At 36.6% G+C, this 12,053-nt stretch overlaps 1 protein-coding gene across 3 annotated transcripts in view; it reads left to right on the forward strand.

Annotated features, from left to right (window-relative positions):
* The window catches only part of ERICH1 (glutamate rich 1), a 68,865-nt gene that overhangs the window by 32,183 nt on the left and 24,629 nt on the right, over positions 1–12,053 (forward strand). For all 3 annotated transcript variants that reach the window (XR_014895607.1, XM_085303216.1, XM_085303218.1), the window contains one exon: positions 1,410–1,544. Coding sequence is in view for 2 of the 3 variants with exons in the window: in XM_085303216.1 (XP_085159342.1) it covers positions 1,410–1,544 (135 nt within the window). In the remaining variant the exon portion in view is untranslated. The remainder of the gene's footprint in view (positions 1–1,409; positions 1,545–12,053) is intronic.

Consider the following 12,053-nt stretch of genomic DNA (forward strand, 5'->3'; position numbering starts at 1 on the left):
AGGTATTAGTCTGAATACTTGCTGCAGCTCTGTAGTGGACTTGAATCATATCTGATCCTCTGGCAAGTTTATGGAGAAAAGAGGCTAATTGTGTGCACCTGCCAAGGATGTTTATATTGTACATTATATAGCAGTTTTGTCTGCCTATTTTAAAGGGACAGATTGCCCCCAAAGAGGGAAATACATAGTGTTATACCTACACTGACTTATGGAGCTGGCTGAGTGTAAAAAGAATGCACTGAACCATCTAAAATTAGTGCAGCATCTGGAGACACCTTGAACATCCTGGCCTTCTAGAAAGACTTTTGTCTCCTTGTGGTTAATCTCTAATGTCATCATTTTTTTTTTTTTAATAGGAGTTGAGCAAAAAGTACTTCTCCCTCTTTGGACTGAATTCATATAACTGGAACAGAAATGCATCTCTGTCATTCGTACAAAGATCCTTCTGGTCTAGTGAACAAATGACAAGTTTGTACTACTAGTCTTGCATACATTTTAAAATCTCTTCTTTAAAGGGGAAAGAAATCTTTAAAAAATGTTCTATTGCCATCATTACAATGAAGTTTCCTATAAAATGCAATGGTTGGAAAAACTATCCCCAGGCTCTGTTCCTCTAGAAAGAATAACACATGGTCACAGAGTAGGTGAGGTTGGAAAGGRTGTCTCTGGAGGTCATTTAGTCCACCTCCCGCTTCCCCCCAATTCAAGCAGGGTCACCTGGAGTGTGTTGCCCAGGACCATGTTCTGATGACTTTTGAATATCTCCAGGGTGGAGACTCCCCAACTTCTCTGGCAACCTGTTCCAGTGCTCTGTTACTCTCATAGTAAAGAAGTTTTCCCTTATGTTCAGAAAGAACTTCTGAAGCTTAGAAGAAATGAGGAGATAAGCCTCAAACTCTTATTTGTCTTTGTGCTCTTCAGAACAGCAGCTGGACTACATCTAAAAAGTCTCCAAATGGATGAACCACAGTTCTGTCACTTCTACAACTTCTACTCTGTAGTCTACTTGTATCTCCATTCATCTTTTATGAAACAATTCTTACAGAAACAATCTCCTCAAGCTAAATGGGGAGAAGTGTGTAGTATCTTTTCAAGTGTCACTGTAAGTGGAAACTTCTAAAGTTGTTGCAGAAGAATTGTCTAAAATAAGATAAAACATGCTTCTGATGGAAATGATGGTAAGAACAAGCCTCTGGAGCTGCTTTTTTTTTTTTTTTTTCCCCTATTTTGTAGCTGTTACAGAGTTCAGTGCAATTTTGTTTGTCGTAGAAAAATTTTAATGTCCCACGACTCCCTCTTCATCCTCTGTAAAGGATTTTTGAGACCTGTTATTATTATTGTATTTGAGAAAATGTTTGAGAAAATCTGTAGAGATCAATAGCCAGACATCTTACTTTCTTGTTTTATAGGTAGTGACAATACAATTCTGCCTCCAAGAAGAATGTACACAGTGAATCTTCCTCCTGAGGGTTATGTTGCAGTTGCTCCAGATACTGATAGTGTCTCAGTTTCTGAAAACTCAGGAAGTAGTGCTGACTCAACAGGTAAGGTATGATGATGATTTTTTTGCAGATAAACTTTCTAGCAACTCATATAAAGGAAATCTAAATTACAACAATTAGGTATTTGAACTGTAGCTGCCAGTGGGTGTCACTGTTTTGCAACATAAGCAAAATGAAGATATACATTTATGTGGGTTAGTTTCCTATTTTAGAATTTGAAGACTAGGTTTKACATTTGCTTCTAGCCATGCAGTGCCATTGATGTTATTAAAATTACATTAAGTGTAACTGAAGACAAAATCTGACCGCAGCTCCTCCCACTCAGATGCCACCTGTCTATTCATATCATACCTGCTTACCAAAATACTATTTTTTTATGAGTATTGTTAGATAAAGCTGTTTTGGTAAGTCTCACTCACTATATTCCGAGGAGCTAGGCAATGGCTTAAACTCGCTACCTGTCTCAATTAGACCAGAATTTTACCTGACTGAAGGTGATAAGGGGAGATACTAGTCTGTAAGTTTGGAGAGGCTTTCTAATGAGAAACTGTGGCCAGAGAACTTCAGAACCAGTATTTAGTGAGGTTAAAGGCTGCAAGAAAAGAAGCATAAGATCTGTAAAGTGGGCTGTAAGTTGACCCCAGTTAAGAGCGTAGTTTTCTGAATGACATTACCAGAATTAAATGGATTGTCTTTTTTGGAGAGAAGTGCTAAGATTAGACAAGACAAATTCATTTAGGTATGTCTGGTTTTGCTGTCTTTTTTCCAATTGSTATTTTCCTGTAGATACGTAGGTTTCTCCAAAATTGTGTTTCACTATCATTTGCTACTGGGCAGTCTACAGCAAAGAGAAAATCCAGAAGAACTTCCTGAAGGAATACACTTGATAAGCAGTATTTACTTAGCTTCTGTTTTGACCTGGTGACTGCCTAAATTTAGGGAAAATCTGAGATTGAACCTACAGATAAAGATAGGCAAGTGTGCCTTTCCTTTGAAAACAATATCCACAGGGTAAAATTTTAGCTTAGAAATCAGGCATGCACTGCAGTCTGAGCTCCATTCATAACAAAGCCTGCGGTCAGGGCTATGGTTCTAATTTTACAGCTAGGTATCTCACCTTTGTGTGGGGAAAACATTGTGTTGAAGGGACCCTGATAAATGTTTGAATCTGAATTCAAGGAAAACGATTAAAGTAATCTAAGAGACTAAGTACAGCACACCTGGAGGCATATCAGGAATGATCTTTCTCAATATAAAATGATTTAAAAGTATTTTTTGAACTAGAGAAGAAATTATTTTGTCAGAGGAACATAACAAAAATATTGCTACTACTGGGGCTGTGAGTAGGAATGTGTTACAATGTGCAACTTTCATGCTGTGCTTTTTCCCTTTGTGTTGGATGGGATCCACATTCAGAATCCTGAATCTCTTATATTATCCTCAAGTTTAATTACACAGCTTCCTGGGACAGTTCTTTGGGTTTCTGTTCTTTGGGTTTCTGTTCTACAGCATGCTAGATTCAAGCTGTTTATTCAAATATTGAAGCACTCTTTCCCTTCCTCCACCCTGTATAATCTCTGTTTATTCTTGGTAGTCTCCTTTCAAATATTAGAGAGACATACCTTTTCTTCTGTATTTTACAAATGTGGCTAAATTAACTGTCATAATGCTTGTAATTAGCCCTATAACATCAGTTTTTATAAGGAGACTTAAGTGAAATAAAACATTAAGACACAGTCATCTCAGCATTAGCAGAACTGAGTGATATCCTTACATAGGTATCAGTCCAGAATTTCTGTGGCAAAATTGCTCAGCTTTTATTTAAAATCTACAGATGAATCAGGATACAATACACGTTAAATATTGGTGCATTGCATAACAATTAAGTAAAATAGCATTTAGGATAATATGCTATTTGTTCAGTTTTACAATTAGATTGTTGAATAATGGCTTTACTTAATCGTTTTATACCTTCCTTTTCAGTTTGTTCTAGTGTTTCACTGTCTTTTATATATCTAGATCTTTCTTGCTGCAGTTTAAGCCCCTTATTGTTTGTCCTATGTAAGCATGAATTGTAGAAACAGAAATTTGTGCTAATCCTGCAAGCTTGAGAGAAATAGTTAATTTTACACGTTTATGGCTTTTACTGTATTTAAATTCAGCACATACATAAAATTTACTGCGGGATTAAGGCTGTAATTTCAGGCAACACTCATATAAATAGGAATCGTTTAAACTATCGCACCATGGATTGTTTAGTTTGTGGACCTAAATTTAGTTGCATAATTTAACAGTGAGAAATGCGTAAAAATACGATGGAATGCCCTTAGTAAAGTAGATAAATGTATACTGGTAACTTCTCCGGTATATTTGTAGTGGGAGAAGGTTTTACCACCTAAGCAATGTTGCCTTTTGAAGATAGTGTGGTGTTAGCAGTTTCCTGTTTGACTCTGCAGTTAAGGAAATAAGTTTTATCTAGAAGTATTTGTCAGAAAATAATTCAAGTAAACTAAGAAACTAATCACACATCTGTCGTATACGTTTTTGTCTGGATGAGCAAATACGGATCCGATTCTAAGGCCAGAATTTGTATGGTTGTCAAAAATAAACGAAAAACCTCCAACACTSAAATGGTCCGTGAAAATGTGACAATGATAAATGTCAAGCGCGTGCATTCAGTCTGTGCTTATGTAACTCAGGTAAGGTTAAACCTCTTAAGAGGCTATGCTTTTTCAAATTAGTTTGCTCGAGTAATCTATTTACTACAGATTGTGCATAACAGCTTGTAAACATGTGATGACAAATTGAAGGGTGTAAACCTCAAGCTAATGTGACAGTCGTCAGAATCAAGCTCCTGAGTCGTCATTGAGTATAGATATCTCTGGGTCACATTCCAAGTCTTTCTCTCAAAGCTTATGATTTTTCTTTGAAAATGCATCTCTTCAAATAATAACTAGATTTTTTTCATAAATACTCATGAAAACTTCTTTACAAAATAAGCAAAAATATCTTAGATCTTTTGTGCATCCACCAGAATAATTTACCTAGGCCTAGCTCTGTAGGAGCTATTCTTAAAGACTCGCTTCAGGTAGAGCAGGCTAGTCTCCCATGGCAGGTTCTAGGGTTGATGTATATTGATGTATAGAGCAAAAGCTCAACTTGAGTTTTTTGAATACTTCTGTGAATAAATCTTTCTATTGCTTTTAGAAGAAAGAAGGGAAGACCAGCCTTCTGTCAAGAATTAAGAGGTGATCATATAGCTAATGTGGACAACAGCTGAATCAAACCAGTTCAAACAGGGCAATTAGGTTGATTTCAAGAAACTACTTTATTTGGAAAGTATGGCTCCAGCAATTAGGACTATGTCATGGATTCTTGCATATCCCTCTTAATTCATTTCAAAAGCATCCAAGAGGTATTGAAGGATGTTCTGAAGCCAGGTGTCTGAATTTGGGCATGCTTGTAGTTGGGCAGCACAATGTCTTGTTTAGGGTTACCTAGAACATCAGAAAAGAGATTGCCACCTCTTTGACTCACAGAAGAGCATTCAACTCAGTGCACAAGATTTTTCTGAAAATGTGGATATACATTTGTTATCTTCAGTCTCTAGAATATGAATTTAGACATGACCTGTTTATAAGAAATTGYTTTGAAGTCAAATTAATTATAGTTATAAACTAGAGTTAGTTCTTATCAGCTATAAAATATTTTGGCTTCTGTCCATTATTCCTTTCCTGGTGTCTGAGAGAAAGAGCTATTGAATAAAAACTACAAGTCAGGTTGTGTACTAGTATATTCTGTCAGCTGCTCCTAGTTAACTGTCCCAAATCTGGTGGCAATTTTTTGTGTTTTGAATATTCAGAATTTTTAAGAAAACAAATTGAGGAAACAGTGGAGATTTGGGGGGTGAAGAAATCTGCATTAGAACTTCATTAAGAGTGTCCAAATAATATAAGTAAATAGAATGCTAAAATACAGCTCTCAACTTAGTGTTATAGTCCATGTTTTGCAACTTAGATTCACTGAATTGTACTTCAACTGATAGCAATAATAAGAGAATATGACTTATTAGATTATTATTCACTAGATTTATATATGATTTATCCAATTTTTTTTTTTTACAGTTTCCTCAAAAAGAGATTTCCTGTCTCCCATTCAGCTACTTCTAAAACTGTGTTGCCATAAGGGGTTTTTTTTTTTTTTTTTTTTCCTCTCTTCCTTTTCCAGACTTAATGGGTCTTCTTTTTCTGGACAGCATGGATCTTTCCTCTTCTAGAAAGAATAGTATGGGCTTGCAAATTAAACTTACTTGGAAAAGAATTATTTTAAAAGTGCATTTCAGTAAATCAACAAGGAAGAAGCAGTGGTAGTTCTGGCTGTTATGTATTTCTAATTGGTAGGCTAATATTTTGTTTAATTACTGTTAGTATGTTTGATGTTCCAGTTCCCTTAGTTAATTTTGTATGTTCTGGTTTTAATTCTCTGTCAATTTGGATTTCACTGTTTATTCTTAAAACACTATTGTTGTGCAGTGTAAAACTATAGGTGGTAGAGTCCTCCTATAATTAGCTCTGTCCTTACAGAAATTAATATATGGCTGACTGTTTGTGAATGGCAGATGTGACTGAGTTTCAACAGCTTCAGTCATTCTCATGTATTTGTCATCCGCAGAAGCTGTAGCAGCAATAACCCTTCTGTTAAGGTTTATAATATAAGCCTTTCCATAATGTTGTTGATGCTTTTGGATTAATCAATAATTTCGAAGGCTAGATGTCTGTGAGGTTAAGCAACTTTCTCCTCTACAGACAAATTCTTCTTCAGCTTAAATGTACGTGACATTTTGGAACTAGTTAGGTGCCACCAACAAATAGAGATGTTGGAAAGCTAGGAAGTCATATCCAAAGAACTACGTACTTTAGATGTTTTACCATTTGAATATGCTTGCTGCAGATCTTGTATTTGATAGATGCAGTCACCTTCTTAACAGATAAAATCACCATAGGGTTATTTCTGAAATTATTTTATTTGAATTATGAAAATAAAAATGCTTGCTTAATTGTATTTGAAGTACTTAATCACTTACTGTCTTAGGTTTATTTGAACAAAATCTAGCTCCTATGGCAATAATACTTACATTGTCTTACATTTATTACAGAATCACAAAATGGTTGAGGTGGGAGGGGTCTCTGCAGATCATCTAGTCCAAACCCCCTGCCTAAGCAGGGTCACCTAGAGCGTGTTGGACAGGGTTGCATCCAAGCGGGTTTTGAGTATCTCCGGAGAAGGAGACGCCACAAGCTCTCTGGGCAACCTGTGCCAGTGCTCCGTCACTCTCACAGAGTAGTAGTTCTTCCTTATATTCAGGCAGAACTTCCTGTGGTTCAGTTTGTGCCTGTTGCCTCTTGTCCTGTTGCTGGGCATCACTGAAAAGAGTCCAGCTCCATCCTCTTGACACCCTCACTTAAGGTATTTATAGACATCAATAAGATCCCCTCTCAGTCTTCACTTCTCCAGGGTAAACAGGCCCAGCTTTCACAACGCTTCCTCAGAGGGCAGATGCCCCAGTCCTCTAATCATCTTAGCAGCGCTACTCTGGACTCTCTCCAGTAGTTCCATGTCTCTCTTGTACTGGGGATTAGTTGACTTATCACTGGAGTTAAACTGTAAATATAAGAGACCCAAATCAAGTTCCCTAATTTATTGTTGCTTTGGAAAATGTTAATTGACTAGTCTCTTCCTAGTTCTGCCTGAATGGAAGAAGGTTTCCTTTTAAAGGTGACTCCTGATTTAAGCATCTTCCAGAATTCTAATCATATGCTTAACTTTTATCCTATTGTTTTCTAAGAATTAAATATTTACTTGTATGCGGATGCTTGGTTATGTACCATGCTGCAGCAAAAGCTAGCTGACTAGTGTAGTTGCTTTTAATGGAAAACATTTTTGTGTACTACCTGCAATACAGATTATAAACATTTGATATAGATGTACCTTGGGCAGTCTGAGTAGTCCTCAGATTACTAGTACCCTGTAACAGTATTGTAAGCAATTTCAATGATCTGTTGAGAAGCCAGATAGGATCTAGTAATCATTTCTCTTAATTTCATAAAGAGCCTGAACATCTTGAAGGTGAGTCTGAAATTTACTGAGAAATTCACTGCTGCCCACCAAGGATTTTTAAACACAGAATTTGGCTATCAATCTAAACTTTAAGTATGAATTACAATTCAGGTTTACATGCAACATACATACCAGTGATTCCTAACCTTCACTGTCTGTAACTATATCCCTTAACTGCCAGTATATCCACAATTGTATGAGATTGTTGCAAACTATCACCGTGAATAGCTGCTCAAGACTGCAGTGACATTAAAAATCTCTGAATCCATACCATAAGGCATGAGTTCTGTAACATCAAGGTGTTCTTAGACCCCTGTTAAACAAAAACAATCTGAAAAATGTCTTTGAAAGTGTAATGACAGAATTTTGTCTAAGGTCTTTAGTTCATATTTGTTTGTGATAATAGGTAAGGCTGTAAACACCAGAGAGAAAATATTTTTAGGAAAAACAAAGATTATATTAATATAGTATACTTGTAATAAATTAGGTTAGTCATGGCTGCGTGTTAATGGTTTAGTAAAGATCTTTGAGTTACATTTCTATAACTTTACAAATATGTGTATTTACAGAAGCTGTAATTATTAGATGATCTTGTGTATGCTTTTGAGAAAAGCCTTGAATACTTGAATGACAAAAACATAACTTGAAATGAGATCTTATCCCTGCGTGCGTCTGTAGTATGGAACACAATGTTACCCTTAATCCTGACTTATGCCTTTAGATTTTAACAAAATAGTTACAGTCAGCTGGAACTGAGAAGGCAAATCTGTAGTTATGCAGAATAGGAACAGATTATACTATATTCACTAACGAGTGTTTTTTTTTTTAATAAGATGTGTTTACACTCTTTGGTTATTACCTTCACTTTCTGCCATATACTTACTTGCCCTTCATCATCTTTTCTTCATTAATTATTCCACCCTCCGTGATATAGTCAAACCAAATCTGCTGTCATTTATGTGTCTGTAAATCTGGAATTAACTTAATTAAAGCATCTTCAGCTAATCAGGTAGCAGTATGTGAAGCAGGAGGAGAATTAGGGCATTTATTTCTGTGGAGCCCCCACCCCCCTTTTGTTTTAGTTTAAATTACAGTGATTTCAAACATTCTTGATCTAAGCATCTCCTCCTAGTAGATCAGCCTCACAGAGTAAAGATACACTAAAGGCTTCTTTCTTTTCTTTTCTGACTACATTCCCTTAACTTCCCATCTCGTTTTTCTAGTCTTGCCCCCCACCCGCTCAGTCACTTCTCCCCTCTCAGCTGCAGCAGGCTCCCTCTTCCTCCTTCCTTGCAACTGTGTTGCAGGCTTCCTGTTGTCATAGTGACAGGAGGCAGCTGATGGGAAAGGAAAAGGAGAGGAGAGCATGAAGCCAGCAGCAGCAGCCTTCTTAGATCCCAGCTAAAAGACAGTGCTATTACAACTGCTGCCTCACCTGAACAGGCCCCCAACACCTTAGGAAATATGGCACAGCTTGATTGTTTTGCTTGAATTTTGTTGTGAAAATGTTAATCGAGGCCTAAGCTTTTGTACTTAGAGTCATGGAGCAGCAGGGTAAAATCAATACTGACTAGACAAGGAGCACTAGACTGAGGGGAAAGGCCTGTCAGTAAACTTAAGGCTTTAACTCTGGGTCTCTAATTTACTGCCATGATCTAGCCAAAATGCACTGCAAACAATTTAAACCCATTCCAAGGATCCCCCAGTTGCTTTGAACAGCATGTGCTGGCTGGCTGAAGCTACTGGAGTTTTCCTTATTGCTACTGAAGTTGTGTACTCATTTGCTGCATATACGTATCATTAGTTGCAGTTCATTTCCAGCCTGCTTTGGCAGTATGCAAACTCACAAGCAGGCATTAGGACAAATTCACAGTCTCTCCTGATAATGAGCTAATCACTTCAACAGCTGAATCTCTGCTTCACAGTACTTGATGATTTGCATCTAGTTGATGATGTTCCACCTAAAAAAACTTCTCTGCRTGAAATCTGTGAATGTTCTCATATTCCCAGCTGATATAATCAGCACAGCTGTACTGAGGTGAATGAATATGCCAGTTTACAGTAGCTGAGAACCTAGCTCCTACAGTTGTGTTGGAGGGTGTGACCTTCACTGGCCTGTGAACCACTGCCAGCATCTGAACTGTCCTCCATTTCTTGATATTTTAAGCTATGCCTTTGCAGTGTTGTTTTAGAGGCAGTTGTTATAATGCTTTGCTGAGGATGTGAGCTTATAAATCAAAGGCTTAATTAATGTAATATMAAACAACTTGGATGCCAAATGCTCATAGTAGGCAATCTTGCCTCTAGTCTTGACCTAATTGACTGATGAAATTTTGCTTGAATTCATCATACCTTTTCTGCTTGCAACCTTAATTCCTTAAAGCTATCTATTTCTAGACTGATGGTTGATATTTGGCAAGGATTTGTATATGTTACCTTACAAACTGTCTCTCTGCATCTTTCTGCTGAGGCAGTAGGAGATAAATATATTTTTCTAGTCATTCAGCCTCTTCTACAGAAACATTTTTCCTTCTTTAGGTCAATGATACCAACCTTCTACCAATTTAATATAATATACATGATCTCAAGTTTTGTTAAGTTTTTTTTTTTAACAGCAATTATCAGAATTATTTAAAAGTTGAATTCATAAATATTAGGAACAATGAGAAAATGCCACAGAAGACTAATTTAACAGTGATAAATCCAATATTAAGGTATCTTGAGCAGGATGAAAAATGCCATCTGACCTAAAGTCCTGATTGGTACAAAAAGATTCTGCCAATTCAGATTTGTTTAGTACCATAGTTGTAGCAGGTGATCTGGTGGTGGCATGATTTTAGAATCACAGCCAAGGTCTGAGTGGAACACTGAACTGATATCAGCATCCTTGAACAGCTTGCCACTAAAATAAATGCTTTCATTGCCAAATGGCAATTATACTGTCATGATGCCAGATATAAAATTACACAAAATCTTTTTATTAGTGGCTCGAGCAATAGAGTAGATACAAAAATCTTAAGTAAAATGAAATTCTTGCAGCACTTTAATGAGAACCTAACATCTAATAAATTAAAGACACATCCTGCAAACATGATAAGCTTGATTCCTTTTGTGTTACTGCCTTAGATGCAACCTAATTACTTTCTCATCTGGATGGCTTAGGTTATAAGTGTTCTCACAGACCATTCCATTTTTTTGCATTTCTAATATGCACTCAACTCCATTAGCATTTCAAAATTTGTCAAGTATTTACAAATAAAAACAGCTCTTTTCAGCTTGGACAAATATCTCTAATTTTTTTGTCGTCTCTAAGAATGAGCAAAAAAAAAAGTTTCTTTTATTATGTGTGTCAGTTTATAAAATGCTTTAGTCTGCTGACAAAGAATAAGACGCAGTTTGCAAAAATGATGGTTTTTTCCTCCCTCACTAAAAATACAAAAAAAGACTTGCAAAGACACCTTAGTTTTCTTGTACTTAACTAACAAATTTGGGCCAATTTCTCTTTAACTTGCAACTCCTTTATGTGTTAGCTGTTTTCAATCATAATTAGCTATTCCTTTGGATCCGTAGATCTCTCTTCGTCTATGCTGGTATTCACGCAATAAGCCCATAAGTCTTTGGGTGCTGTTCTTATAATGTTTTGGGATTAAATACAAGAAAGCTGATCTGAGTATATATTTTTATTGAGAACCTTTCCTGAGATAACATGATGTTACTGAACAGTCAGATCAATGCGCTTGTTACTGTGTCACAAGCTGTGTGAAGCAGTAACGATTATGTTGTGGAAGCCCAAACATATAAAGATAAAAGCTAGAGTTGGGACATGTTTGGAACATGGTTGGAAAATGGACATTGAGACACTGTTATGACAGGACAGAAAAGTAGCAACTGCTGCAGACTGCAGACTCCCGGATTGGTGTGCAGGTATGTGTCGCTTCATATCTTGAGCGTGCAGTTGTTGCAATAGGCCAGGTTTGTGCAAAGACCTGATTCATTTTGCCTCTTCACTGAAGTTTATCAGAATTTCATACTAAACTTCTCAGATAATCAGCAGAGAGTGAGGCATCTAGTGATGCCAACACTAACAAGTAATAATAACAAATGATTTAGTATAGTTAGGATCTGACTTACCCTTTGGAAGAGCCTGTCTCTTTTCCTATGACCACAGAAGGGGGAACGAATATTGTGATAACATACACATCTCAGTAAAAAGCTTAGCTGAACTGAGGCATTTTTAGTGAAAACAATGTAATGTCTTCCTTCCTCTTTTTTTCTTCCAGAGAAGAGAATGATTTGATTCTATTTTCAGTACCCCTTTACCTGGTTTAGCTGAACACTGTAGAGAAGAGAAATGTTAAATTGTACTGGTAAAGGGAAAAGAATAYATCAAAGAATAGAAGATGACCAAATAAAATAAGCAGTATTTTCTTCTCT

This window comes from Rhea americana, unplaced genomic scaffold (genome assembly GCF_003343005.1).
Source record: "Rhea americana isolate MKP2758 unplaced genomic scaffold, rheAme1 scaffold_199, whole genome shotgun sequence".
NCBI lineage: Eukaryota > Metazoa > Chordata > Aves > Rheiformes > Rheidae > Rhea > Rhea americana.